The sequence below is a fragment of the Ciona intestinalis genome, chromosome 9, assembly GCF_000224145.3.
Source record: "Ciona intestinalis chromosome 9, KH, whole genome shotgun sequence".
NCBI lineage: Eukaryota > Metazoa > Chordata > Ascidiacea > Phlebobranchia > Cionidae > Ciona > Ciona intestinalis.
Genome location: NC_020174.2, coordinates 3,045,152 through 3,060,483, shown reverse-complemented (window position 1 = coordinate 3,060,483; position 15,332 = coordinate 3,045,152). Strand labels below are relative to the sequence as shown.

The 15,332-nt window shown below is 32.8% G+C and overlaps 1 protein-coding gene across 1 annotated transcript; it reads right to left on the bottom strand.

Moving 5' to 3' along the window:
- Window positions 1-77: 77 nt before the first annotated feature.
- On the bottom strand, window positions 78-15,326 carry LOC100180110 (cilia- and flagella-associated protein 65-like). Its single transcript, XM_026835949.1, has 23 exons — window positions 15,262-15,326; window positions 14,473-14,669; window positions 13,572-13,697; window positions 13,144-13,256; window positions 12,438-12,546; window positions 12,040-12,155; window positions 11,375-11,524; window positions 10,656-10,804; window positions 10,089-10,215; window positions 9,421-9,565; window positions 8,668-8,807; window positions 8,212-8,349; window positions 7,757-7,849; window positions 6,739-6,888; window positions 5,974-6,198; window positions 4,953-5,117; window positions 4,299-4,453; window positions 3,757-3,896; window positions 3,022-3,102; window positions 2,201-2,468; window positions 1,429-1,544; window positions 833-960; window positions 78-351 (listed from the first exon to the last, which is right to left on the bottom strand). Exons 1-23 carry the CDS (start codon window positions 15,264-15,266, stop codon window positions 100-102), a joined length of 3,288 nt encoding a protein of 1,095 aa, XP_026691750.1. The 5' UTR covers window positions 15,267-15,326; the 3' UTR covers window positions 78-99.
- Window positions 15,327-15,332: the final 6 nt, after the last annotated feature.

Sequence of the window (15,332 nt, the reverse complement as noted above, 5' to 3'; positions counted from 1 at the left end):
TTTTTTTTAAATGAATTTAACAAATATATTAGTTACCCTATAAAGTTTTGGGTAACAATTTAAGCTACAAAACTACACTGAGACAAAGCCTAATTAAAACTACACATAACAATAATCACCCACAAAGTGGGCACGAGGTGTATGAACACCCATGTTATAAGGTCTGTAGTTGCCCTGCGACGCGAGGGTAAATATGTTACATTCATTTAAAAATATTGAAAAAGATATAAATATTTTTACTTGTTTTGGAGGATCAGGGCCTCCTATACGAATTGGAGCAAACGTGTGTTCTGTTGCTGGAAAATGAAGATATTTTCGACTGGCTTCAACAGTAACTCCAATAAAATTCAACTAAAAATTTTTCAAAGTGTTCTTGTATTTAAACAGAAGTGGCTTTTTGTTTGTCGGCTAGATATTGCAACCAGGCTTTTTTAAAATTAATTTGAAATATATTTTTAACTGTAAATGTGTTTTAACCACTGTTGTTTTGTAATTTTGTTCTCTTTTCGTCGTAAATATTTTTAAATTTTTGCTACAGAAAGGAAAAATATAATTATTATTATATATACTTGATAATATTTAAACATAAATGACTTATTTGTCTGCTAGGTGTAGCGACCAAACATTTTCTTCCAATTAAATGTAAATATGTTTTTATCTGTAAGCGTGTTTTAACAACTGTTGTTTTGTCGCTATATCCTGTCTTTTAGTTTAAAATATTTCTAAATCTTTACTACCATATACCAAGAGAAAATATTATAATACAAACACAAATATTATTATGTGAACGTTTATAAACAAACAGTGAAGAAAACATGATTAAATTACTAACCAAGATTTCTCGTCCGTTTTCAATTTTGAGTAACACAGGCAACCGGTGTGTTCCAGCAACGTCATGTTTGTAACTCAGCACAATAACCTTCTCTTCACCAGCATTCAAGACTCCATTATTTGGACTCACTAAAAATAATTAAAACGGTTTTATAATAGAATAAAGTTAATGTACTGTAACTTGCTTTATCCTCGCGTGGCCGAAAAACGACAGACGTTAAACATGGGTGTTCTGTTTCATACACCTCATGCCAGCTTACAAGTTACCAAGTATGTTACTTTGTGGGTGATTTTTTGGGGGGATTTTTTTTTATTTTTGTTAATTTATGGCTGATAAATTGGACAACCGATTAGTAACCACTGGGTTGGAGCAATTGCAGTTACGTGTCTTGCCCAAGGACACATACGCCCACATTGGTAGCAGCAACCAGCCTTAAACCCATTACCTCCAGGTTAGAAGCAGGCGCGCTAACGACTTTGCAAGCATCGATTACATTTTAAAAAAATTTCAGACTCAAGTTTAGAAATGGGACAAAACTTCAGAATTAAAATGGTTCTATAACAGACAAAACAGTGCCACATTAAATTCCACGAAACCTGTAAACAGTTGATTATCTTGAATATGCAACTCATGAAGTTCGTCTTTATTAAACTCCCCAGTTTCTGCCCAATATCCCATCTCTATTTCAAGGTCTTTCGGGAACAGGAAATGCCTAAACAAAACATTTTATAGATTCTTTAATAAAAAAAAATAAGTAAAAAAATTGAAAGTAAAAATAAAATGCAGAATGCGGATGTGCAAAGTCGTAAGTATTTTTGAGCAGGCACTAAACATCAATACATAAGTTACCCCAACGTATTTTCTAAACATTTTATAGATTTTTTCTTAATACTGCATGACAACAATTCTTTTGTTAGTGTTGTTTTTATCTATAATAGCAGTAATGTGCAATGGTCCAAATCTGGCCTAAATCCCAGGTTCTCAACCATATGATATAAAATAATAGCAGCCACAAAAATGGAAAACTTCCTTTTATATTACAAAACAAACTCACGCTAAAATTACTGGTGTTTTCATTTTTAATAGTATAGTAGGGTGGGGAAAGATGTGACACTTTGTCATTCTATCGAAGAGACCAATAAAAGTTCTTATTATTATTATTATTATTTTCGCACCAAATTTGGTAGTAAACAAAGAACATTCAAATAATTATAAAACTGTATCCTCACAACTCCCATAGATCGCTGTTAAATGTTTAAAACACGATCAGGTTATTTTGATATTACGTGCTAAATGTGTCCCATTTTCCCCCACCCTACTATATCTAATTTTCAATAACATAGAAACATAATAAGATGTCATACATACCACTTGGTGGCAACGCAGCCCATATTCTTAACCATGAGACTAACGTAACATGGTTCGGAATCCACCGAAGCGGCTCCAAAGTTGAATCCAAGAACTGACTTTGTGTGGACACTTGGCCGGCGCGCTGGGCTGTGTCTCGTCTTTATTGAATGTATCAACTCCATTTTATCTGGATCACCATCCAGGCATAAGTTGAGATGTTCGACATTAAACCACCTCCATAACTGAGTTTTCCCAACACTTGAGCCACTTCCAGAGGATCGAGCATCTGTTAATAATCAACAACACGTTGTGGGTTAACCATAAATGGCTCGTTGTTTGTCTGCTAAGTGTTGCAACCATGTTTTTTCCAACTAAATGTAAATATAATTTTAACTGTAAGCATGTTTTAACAACTGTTGTTTTGTGGCTATATCCTGTATTTTCGTATAAAATGTTTCTAAATTTTCGCTACTGTTACCAAAGAGACAAATAAATTTTTATTGTTATTATTGTTTGGAAGTCGCTATATTCTGTTTTTTATGGTTTAAATACTTTTTAATCTTCGCTACTGTAGCTCAATTAGCAAATAAATTAATTTTATTTTCTTTGCTTGGATATAGCCATATTCTGTTTTTATAATTAAAATATTTTTTTCAATCTTCGCTACTGTAATTGTAGGGACAAATAGAATATTATTATTTTTTTGTTTGGATGTAGCCATATTTTGTCTTTTAAATTTAAATATTTTTCAATCTTTGCTACTGTAATTAAAGGGACAAATAAATTCTTATTATTATTATTTTTGTTTGGATGTAGTTAATTCTAAATGCAATACATACCAATGACAGCCAGCGTTGGGTAAACACCTTCAGCAGATAGTTCACAAAGTAAAATACGAGAGTTGGAATTGATACTTTTCCCTATAAAGAGATTCAATTAATTTGAATAGAAACTTGGAAGTTAAAAAGTTGGAAAGTATAAAAAACATGCATAAATTGCGCAAATATTGTGAGAAGGTAAATGTAACCTATTTTAATAAAACCAAACAAATAGGTTAAACCTATTGAAAAAGTGAACGCTTTTGAAAACATAATGATGGCAGTTGGACTACTCTGTTTCTATGACTCTGCAAATACTAGGTTCAAAGTCAGGTTTTATTAATATTATCTAGGTGTGTGTTCATAAGCATGATACGGATAGGTAATTTCTCCAACTCAAGTCACTATGGGTTTTACAAAAAATAGAGATATTTCAAAAGATAGCCCATTAAGTTGCAATTTCTTACTGTTAAGCACGCACAGAGGATATGGAGACAGTACTTATGGTGCACAATACAACATAAAGTTGTGATTAATCTTTTAATAGCTTATATGGTATAACAAAAATGTAGAGTATTTCTGAAGTTTTGTCAGCTGTCTGACAAGACTTCAACAGGATATGTCATTCACTCTGTTTTTTATACCAGGTGAACCTCTAAAAGATTAATTACAACATCTCTGGTAGCACTAGTAACAGAATAGATTTGTAAGGTACCATTTAGGGTTGGGTATATTTTAATGCATTGGAAACAATACCTTCTGCGTTTAACAGTTCATAATAAAGTGCCCAAGTATAAAGAACTCTTCTATAAGGATGAGCAGATGCAGTGATGTAGGTTTTTGAACGACCAGAAACCACTCCTTCTGATTTACTTAACGTTAAACCAATTGGCTCACTGTAAATTAAATTTTAAAATGATATTAGCTGAAATATCTGAATGAATGTAACTTGCATTATCCTCGCATGGCCGGAAAACGGCAGTCGTTATAACACAGGTGTTCTGTTTCATACACCTTGTGCCAGCTTACCAGTTACCATGTATGTTATTTTGTAGGGCTTTATTTTTTTAGTTTTTTTCTTTTTTTATGTGTGTTTGATAAATTAAACAACCCATTAGTGACTACTGGGTTGAACCAATGCCCGTTAAGTGTCTTGCCTAAGTACACACATGTGCCCACAATGGTAGCAGCGAGAAGCCTTGAAGCCATTACCTCTTGGTTAAAGGCAGGCACGCTAACGACTTTGCCACAGCGCCGGACAAAGAATAATAATCTAAAAATATTATTCATCAAAATACTTTTCTTTGGGTTCTTCTCCATACTGGCAATTAACGAACTGTTCAATGTGAAGCTTGAATTGTAAATCACACTGTGAGTCGTTGAATAGAACAAGTCCTTCAGATAGTTGTGAACCAGCGATCACACATCCAAAATCAACATGACTTTTCTCACACTATTATAAATTGAAATATTTAATTTATAGAACGATGTTGATAATATATTAAAGTAAATTTAGACAAATTTAGACAAAATGGCTCTGTGACTTGTAATTAAAAAAAATCAAAATAATGGAAATTGTTTTAAAAACGTAATAAAACAAGTAACACAATTATATTTTTTATTTATTTCTTCAAAAACGGTAGCGAAGATCATATCATACTATTTAAAGAAATAAGAGAAAGGAATCAACTGCAAAACAATAGTTGTTAACACGATAACTCGTAAGCTGGCATGGGGTGTATGAAACACAACACCAGTGTTTTATACGACTGTCGTTTTCCGGCCACGCCAGAATAAAGTAAATTACAAAGTAACATACAAGAAAACTCGTAACAGGCACGAGGTGTACCAAACAGAGCACCCATGTTATAACGACTGTGGTTTTCGTGAAGATAAAGTAAGTTACATTCAAATTCAAACTACTTTTTTATTTTTACAAGTAGAATTTTTACCTTGATGTCTCCTTGGTTTCCCTCCCCAACCACACGTAGAATAAATCTCTGTGCAGCAGATGGATCATAAACAGAAAGTGCGTCAGGCTTTTCATGCCATGCCAAACATGAAGGTTTGAAAACAAACTTCTTAACAGATGTTGGTTGAAATGACCATGAATGATACTAAATAAAAAGAAGCTTTTATTGATGGATTTAAAGTAAAGTTTCAAAAGCGAAGGTTTATGTTTAACACGAAAGTATAGAATATGTAAGACACAAATAAAACTTTGTATAAAAAAATACACACACTACTATATTTCTTGGATCATAGCGCTCTCCTACTATGTTTCATTCTGTGTGTTTTTTAGTTATCATTTAAATAATTAATATTGGGTGAATATATTATTTTAGAACCGTTACTGCATAAGACTGATCATTTACATTTTAGGGAAACAGGTCCTTATGTACCGCGTTAGCACATTTTGAGCTTTTGAGTTATTAAATATAATAATAGAAAAATAACTTTTATTAAATCCTTTCGAAGAGATATTGAAGATTAAAAAATGCATAAACAAAAATACAGGGTATAGCGAAAAAAATACAACTTTTCAAACATGTTTACTGTTAAAAACATATTTACGATTAATCAAAATAAATTAAGCGTGGTCGCTACATTTTAAACATATTGTGCTCTTAGGGTGTCGCAAAGTCACTATGCACTGCTCTTTTTTTTCTGTTTAAAATAATGTTAATATAAAATAATAATATAAAGTTTAAAATAAAATAAGAAGGCTCTAAGTCTGTATTTATGATAACGGGGTCACTTTCAACATCATTTATAATTGTTATTAATATTTATCCTGGATTTTATTACATTTAATTACAAAAAAAAGCATTTATTTTAAAAAAAGCATTTATTTAAAAAAAAGCATTTATTTACAAAAAAAGCATTTATTTAAAAAAAAAGCGTTTATTTACAAAAAAAAGCATTTATTTACAGAAAAAAAAGCTCGCTACACTTTCTGTCACTTAATCTAACCTGTATTTCATTTGGTTGTATCGTTCCTTCATTTGGTGACACCGATAAACATGATGCATCCTCTTTTTTCATAACCCATTTAAAATGAATTGGTATCCGACCTATATTTTGGACATGATATTTTCCTTCGTTCTTCGCGCCAATACATGTAGGACAGAAGAATAATTCCCCGTCGTTGCTAAGCAACAGAGCAGGTTGTTCACCAGAGCCAATAAGTCCTAATACCTGTCCGACAATTCAAGTAAATTCTATATGATATTAACATACTAAATAGTAATTATTTTTGATGCCAAATAATTTTAAATTACCAGAAACATTTAAATATTTTTAAAAATATATTATTTAGAGTGAATATAAGTGAAAAATAATAAAAATCATTGAATGAATAAATGTAATTTATTTATCCTCATGTGGGGGCAACAACAGTCGTTATAACGCAGGTGTTCAAATAAAATAATGCCAATAACGCAGCCATTTATAAACAAATAAGAATAATGAAAACTTTATTTGTCTCTTGATTACAGTAGCAAAGATTTAGAAAAACTTTAAAAGAAAAAGACAGGATATAGCAACAAAACAACAGTTGTTAAAACACGCTTACAGTTAAAAGCATATTTACATTTAATTGGAAGAAAATAAGCGCGGTCGCTACACCTAGCAGAAAAACAAGCTATTTATGTTTAATTATTATCAAGGTATACACATCTACCAGTATTTAAGTTAGTAGATAAAATAAAACAACTTGGTCTGAACAAAGTAAATCACCTGATCATGCGTTGGGTTTGCATTAACTCTTAATGTAACATCTCCATTATAAACATTGGCATCACGTGGAACGTAACGTAAAGTTGAAATGTTGTATCGCGATCGAATCAAGCCTTGTGTTGGTTTCACAGTAAATGCGTCATTCGATTTCTGCAATAGTTAATTGAATGAACGAAAGGAATGCATGTGACTTACTTTATCCTCGCGTTGCTGAAAAACGACAATCGTTATAACACAGGTGTTCTGTTTCATACACCTCGGGTTTACGCCGACAATTGTGGCAGCGATGAGCTTTGAAACAATAACCTCTGGCAGGGTTACAGGCAGCATGCTAACCGTTTGCCACGTCGCCAGACAATTGAATTAGGAAATCAGTTGTTTTATTGAATCAATATTAATACAGATTAACATAACCTTAAAGTAGGTCATGTATATTTTTTGTCCCCAAAAGTAGAAAAAACAAGTAACATTACTTTTATTGAATGTCTAAAAACAGTTGTGAGAATGTAGTTTAGTAAATTGGTATGAAAAGCACAGGTAAAAATTATCACCTTAATATCTTCTTTAGCGGCTCATATGAGACAAAACACAGTGTATTTCCTACATTTACTGCACGCAAATAATCGCTAAAACAATATGTGTAAATAATCGCTAAGACATGATTTAGATTTAATGAATAAATGTAACATGCTTTATCCTAGTATGGCTGGAAAACGACAGTCGTTATATAACACAGGTGTTCATACACCTTATGCCAGTTTACGAGTTACCATGTATGTTACTTTGTGGGTGACTATACTTTTTTAGGCGAAAGATTTTTCCTTTTTTTATGTATAGCCGGTGATTTGAACAGCCCATTAGTGGCCACTGGGTTGAAGCAACAAGAACATTTACGCCCACAATGGTGGCAGCGACAAGCCTTGAACTCATTACCCCTGGGTTAGAGGCAGGCGCCCTAACCACTTTGCCAAGGCGTTAGACTACATTACTCCTGGTAGCAGAAGTAACGAAACATTACCTGAAGATATTGATAAAGTATCGGAGCAGTGGATTTCTTTTCAAGCAAGATAGTTCGATATGAACTTTGGTTTGGTGGAACTGGTGGAAATGACTGTGAAAATAAAATAAAAGAGAATTTTTAATCATCTGCTCATTACAAAAATATATTTGGGAATAATAAAAATATAATAACTTTATTTGTCTCTGCGATTACGGTAGCGAAGATTTATAAATATTTTAAACGAAAAGACAGGATAAAGCGACAAAACAACAGTTGTTAAAACACGCTTACATTTAAAAACATATTATTGCGAACTAAATTCTATTATTTTTGTATTTTCTGGTAGTCAACCAAAATACTTAAAGTACCTTTACAGTTGGTTTGATTTTTAATGTCAAGGTTAGAAAATGTTCATTTATAGCTTACTGATTTAAAAATATTGAATTAATGCACAAAAAAAACACAATATTTACCACTTTATTTGTACAAAGCTCAATTTCGGGAATAAAAGTTTCATTGTTGCCAGTGAAGGTGTGAGCGGAAACATCAAGCGTTAACAACCATGGTGGACAAACAACTGTCTCGTCAACTAAACGATAATCCCTTTGACACTGATAATAGATATAGAAGTAAATGACATGAATGTGAAAAAAAAGTGAATGACGAAAAATAAATTTAGACATAAAGACGAAAAAATAAAAAAGTGAATGACGAAAACAAACTTAAAGGGGAATGACATAAATGATGAGAAAAAGAAAAAAAGGAATGACGAAAAAAAATAAAGAAGTGAATAACATGAATGACGAAAAAAAGTGAATGACAAGTTTTTTTGCAAGTATTTTTGGTTATTCTTTTTTTTTTTATTTCTTTTTCCCACTTCTTGTTTGAATCAATGTTTTTAGACTTAGATTAATATGCTACCTACCAACCTTATAAAACACGTAACATTCCAGTTGAGTGCCATAGAACTGGTTTGGAGCGGTTGGTTTAAAATGAATTCGAAAATCAGTTGATTTCATAGCGGGCACATCGCATGAAGAAGAGGAAACACCAAAAATTTTGTTTTGATCTGTGGAAACGCTTGGTTAAGTAAAATGCTTTCACGCAAACTTTTGTTTCTATTAGAAGTTTAACTTGATAATAACTAAACATAAATGGCTCGTTTGTCTGCCAAGTGTAGCGACCACGCTTATTTTCTTCAAATTAAATGTAAATATGTTTTTAACTCTAAGCGTGTTTTAACAACTTTTTTTGCCGCTAAATCTTGTCTTTTCGTTTAAAATATTTCTAAATCTTCGCTGCTGTAATCGAAGGGATAAATAAAGTCATTAATATTAATAATTGTTTAAAAATGACTTAATAAATTCCGCGAATCTGACCGTGATCTGATGTTCATATAGTTGAACGATTCTTGTATAGTATAGTAAAATACATTAATGAACTGGTGATACGAAAACGTAACCAACAAAAATAAAAAAGTCCAACCACTAGTGGTAATTGAGAAATATATTTCGCCTAAATGGCATTGTCAGTCTCTTATTCAAGTAGAAAAAAAAATTAAAAATGGCTGCATTAGTGGCAAAAAACTATTTGTTTAATTACAAACTTTTAATTACTAGAAGAAAATGGCCAAAGAGACAAATAAAGTTAAATTTTTATAAAATATGAATTTAATTCTTTACCTGCCACCCATACAGCTGTGACGTTACCCCGGGTGTGATTGGTTAGTTTCACAATGGCATGACAAGCAACTTCTTCATCTTTATTAAACTGAACTTGTCCAAGAAAAATGGAAATTTTGTCCAATGATACGTGTGGTGGATTATGCTGATATAGAATAAAAAATAATTAGAATTACTCTTGACAAAAATGAATTTAACTTGTTTATCCTCACATGGCGAGGCAAGGGCAGGTGTTATAACATGGGTGTTCTGTTTTATACACCTTGTGCCAGCTTACAAGTTAACATGTATGCAACTAATTTATCCTCGAGTGGCCTGAAAACACAGTCGTTATAAGTTATAACACAAGTGTTCTGTTTCATACACCTTGTGGGCTGTGGCAGCTTATGAGTTACCACTAATGTACTTTATGGGTGATTGTTTTTTTCTGTATGGTTGACAATTTAGACAACGCACTAGGGCAACAGAAGTTTTTCGCACAATGTGCAAAGAAGTTTGCTCGTTAAAAAAGTGCACATTTTCAAGCACATTGTTTAGGTCGCACATTTAAATGCGCACATTTTTAACAAGAAATTTTTCGCACTCAGTGCAAAAACTCTCATAACCTCGTCTGCACTGAGGAGATATTAATATAACACTTATAGTTTTTTATATTAAAAACATCTTACAGTGACACAAGTGGTGTGGCCATCGTCAAAATATTCATCCATGGAATTCAGAGCAACATTTGATGAACTTTCTTCTTCATTGGAAAAGTTAAAACATCCATCGGAATCTTTAACTATTTTCCCTTCTCTGAAGAAACAAAAAACATAGTTTTTTTCAAAAAACATAATTTTTTGTAATAAAAAAACACAGTATTTTAAAAAACATATTTTTTTATCAAAAAACATAGTGTTTTAGAATAGGAACCATAGCCTAGAGGTGATTCATGCACTCCAAATCTCAACAAAGTTGTATTTGAGGAAAAATATTGGGCACATTAGTTCTTTTTCTTTTCTAATTTTTCCTGCTTTACAGGCTCAGCAAACCCAATTTTTTTTTACTAGGAAACGAACCACCTGTGTTATACCAACTGTCGCCATGTGGGGATAAAGCAAGTTACATTCATTCAACAGACTTGTGTTGATGTAACTAGCTTTACCCTCCATTTTTTTGTATGTGTGGCTGATAATTTTGACAACCCATTAGTGACAGTTATATACCAATGTTTGCTCTCATCCAGTTTAACAAACCTGTATTGTTGGTGAAGAACATCTGGTGGAATGAAGGTTAAACCACGAGATACGTGGGTTTGGTATCGATGAATATGACTTGGTTTCAACAATGGTGGTTTGTTAATTTCATCATGACTTGTACCAAGTAATTGAAGGAATAATGGCTCCTGTAATAAGGTATATTAATATACTAAAAGTATAAAGAATTCAAAACAGGTTCTACTACAACACTAATTGGTTGTGTATGACCTAAGTCTTAGGAGCTAAGACCTACGGCGTACTACGCTGCGGGACCTAATCATATTTAATAGAAAAAGCACATGCAATGTTGGGGCAATGGGCTGATTCTGGCCTAAACCCTAGAACACATAGAGTGCCACAAAGCGGAACCTCGACCGCATTGAAAAAAAGCACGTACTATATTAAGGTAATGGGGCTACTACGGCCAAAATTCTAGGACTCATAGAGTGCCATGCTGCTGGACCTCACCCAACACCTTTTGCACACAATATCTAAATATCCTGATCATGCTTTAAACAATTAATTGCGCTTTGTTAGAATCTTGAGGATGCGGGTTTATTATTTTTAGAATGTTCTTTGTTAACTAACAATTGGTATGAGAAAATAGAATGAAAAGTTGCCCCATCTTCCCCCACCTTACTATATGTTATTGTCCTTGCATGCTAGTTTTGTGAAGGTGATCGTTTAGTTCGTTTATAATTCAATAATAAAGTTACCTGATCATGGACAAGAATGACCACTTTCCGGTAATAGTTAATTGAATGTTGGGGGCAGAAACGAAGAACAATCGTATGGGATTCTGAAGCTGAGATGTTGCCATTGTTTTCATCAGCAGTAAATACACCATACTCGGTGTCTAGAAGAATCTAGAATGATATAAAGTAAATAGTGAGTGGGTTAAGAAGTTGTAAAATTTTCCCCCTATTACAGTGCCTCTATATCTAACTGGTCTCATTTAGAAAATATTTTGACCAAGTTTGACCAGAAAAACGAATGAAACTCGTAAACTGGCACGATGATCGAAAGTAACTTTATCCTAGCCTGGCCCGAAAACAACAGTCGTTATAACAGAAGTGTTCTGTTTCATACACCTCATGCCAGCTAATGAGTTACTAAGTATGTTACTTTGTGGGTGATTATTTTTTGTGTGGCTGTTATTTTAGACAACTGATTAGTAAGCAGCGAAGAGCCTTGAACCCATTATGTCTGGTTTAGATGATTAGAATAAAATGAAATAACAAAATTATACATTGAAATGGTAATATCCCTCTAATCACCTAAGCTTAGTAACAGACAAAACAAATATGACACAAAAACCTATTCTGGCTAGTCCTTATGTGTGCAAATTTTGGTTTTCAATTTTAGACCAAAAGAAGGATACCTGGTAATAAGCTTCACAGTGAGATGCATTTGTTATTTTAAATGATCTGACAACAGTACATCCAGGGTTCACTACACCGAAACTTATCATTGAAGTACTGATTGTTACAATTGGCCCTGAAAAATAGGTTCTGAAAAATAGTTTGCCCGGAAATTCTGAGTACAGATACTTCTTTAATTTAAATCTATGATGCCAAAAGTTTGTTTAAAAGCTCAGGTATTTGTTTTATCATTTATAGGCATTTGTAGAATGAACATGTGTGAACTGGAAAAATAGTATAACTATTAAAAAAAAATTTAAATTATTTTTAAATTAATAGAAGTTCTACATTTGTTTGACACCACCAGATGTATATTTCAATTTTACAAATAATTTTATATTCCTTTTTAACTACATACCGAGACAAGCGCCTGTGCATTTTAATGTTGACTTGCTTATATCACCAACAGCACACACTTCAAAATAACCAGTGCTTGTTTGCCCAGCTAATTTCGGTTGAAATTTTATCTAAATTAAAAAAATAGTAAAAACTCTTTATTTGGCAAGAATTTTTGAAATAATATAATATATATTTAATAATAATAGTATCATAACTTTATATGTCTCTTTATTTGTGGTGGCGACGATTTATAAATATTTTAATTGAAAAGACAGGATATAGCGACAAAACAACAGTTGTTAAAAAACGCTAACCGTTTAAACATATTTACTTTTATTGAAAGAAACTAAGCGTGGTCGCTACACCTAGCAGACAAACGAGCCACTTTTTTGAAGTTAAACTTCTAATAGAAACAAAAATTTGCGTAACGACATCTAAAATCTTATTTTATCTCAAAAATATTTGTAACAAAATATAATAGGGTGAAGATAGATGGGACACCTTTAGTACAGTGTATCCAAATATCCTGATCATGTTTTACACAATTAGCAACGGTCTATGGGAGGCGTGAGGATACAGTTTTATAAATATTTGAATTTTCTTTGTTTACTACCAAATTTGAAGCGAGAATGGAATAATAAGGTGTCCCATCTTTTCCCACTTTACTATATATCTATCATCAATATACAAATAAAATTTGCTGTTAAACTTAAACAATGAATTACCGGGATTTGTGTATTTCCCATTGGAGGAACGCACCCCCCATCAATCTTGCAGTGGAAGGAATTATCCAACCCCAATGAGTTGTTTAACCGATTCACTTTAAATGCAGCTTTCACTATAAAACATAGCATAACTAGCATAACGGCACTAATGGGTTGTCTAAATTGCTCCAACCCAGTGGTCACTAATGGGTTGTCTAAATTGCTCCAACCCAGTGGTCACTAATGGGTTGTCTAAATTGTCAGCCATACTTGTACAGAAAAAATACACCAACAAAGTTACATACATTCGAACTCGTTAGCAGGCACGAAGTGAATGAAACAGAACACCTGTGTTAAAACCTTCATTTCCCAAATTGCTTTTAAAATTTAAACTGTTGATTTTGATAGAAAAAATAGACCCTCTAAATGCTAATAAACTTCAAACATACCACTTGATAAATTATGAACAACAACATATTTCTCCATTTCATGATAAATATTAACTTGTCCAAAATCAATGTCGACTGAACCATCATTTCCATCTTTACATTCAATGCACAAGTGAGGATATTTTCCTAAAATGAAGAACTTAATTAATTTCCATAAATATTATACTGATGTTTTAACAACTGTTGTTTTGTTATGTTATTCCGTCTTTTCGTTTAAAATATTTCTGAATCTTCGCTACCGTAATCGAAGACACAAAGAAAAATTATTATTTATATTATTGATATGTATAGATCTAATGCAAGAGATTTCCTTTATGCTGTTGTTTTCCTAAATCCGTTTTTTTACCAGAATAACTATACTTTACAAAAAAAATAGTTTTAATATTCATTTAAAATATTATTACAACTCTAAAAAACTTGGCGCAAAAAAAAAACAGGATAGTGTGGAAACAAAGCAAAATGGCTTGTCACAATAATGTCATGCGATAATCCATGCAAAAAAGAATAGTTAGCATAGCTTACCAGTGTGATCATGTGTATATTTGGGCAAGACACTTAACAATAATTGCTCCGACCGAATGGTTAGTAATGGTTGTACAAATTGTCACCCATACAAAAAACTAAAAAATTCCTCTTACAAAGCTATATAGGTGGTTACTTAAAAGCAGGCACAAATGTATGAAACAGAACACCCGTGTTTTAAACACTGTCCTTGCCCCACCCTGCGAGAGTATAGAAGTTACATACATGGTAGACCATTAGCGGGCATGAGGTGTATGAAACAAAACACCCATTTTATAAGGACTGTCCTTGCCCCAGAACGCGAGGGTAAATAAGTTCCGTTTAGCTACCAGACACACATCCTACAAGTTATGAAAACAGTTTTAAAAAACCTTCTTACCAATGCCTTCCATATTCATCTTTTTAACTTTGTTTTCTCCATAAATGCAAACCACACATGAATGGAAAACTTGAGCAGATTTAGGTGAGAAGCTTGCCTTGAGCGTACATGAAGATTTTGGGGACAAGTTTCCTGATTGTGGGATGATGGTAAAAGGTGGAGGGACATCCCATGAAAAACTGGTGCTCATCTCTGAACTAGAATGATAAAAAGTTAAATTTAAGCACCCATGCATTGACGCATATAACTAGAACCTCTAAATTATCTTAATTGCATAGTTATTATCACAAACTGCTTCTCTGTGTTGTTATTTTCAATAGGGCTCAACATTGTTTTTTGTTAATTTATATTTATTTTGAATAGCGTTATGCTAAAATGCCAAAATGTAGCAGTTTTATTAATATATAATAAACTACTGTAAAAGCAAAAAAAAGGTTTAGGTCCATACACGCCCAATAATATTACAACTAACAAGTGTCCGCGCCATGGCAAAGTAACTTCCTTTAACCCAGAGGTAATGGGTGCAAGGCTTTTCGCTGCTACCAGTGTGGGCGTATGTGTCCTTGAGCAAGACACTTAACGCCAATTGCTCCAACCCAGTGGTCACTGATAGGTTGTCCAAATTATCAGCCACACATAAAAAATTTCCCTTGGCCCAAGGTGTATGAAACAGAACACCCATGTTATAACGACTGTCGTTTTTCCGTCCACGCGAGGATAAAGTAAGTTACATTCATGCTTGTTTAAGTTGTAATATTAATAAATAGCCTATACCATGTGTTTAACTACCTCATGTTCTTGATTTGAAAGTTCAGCTCGATATTATCCTGAACAGCAACGAGTCCAAAATGATACTTTCC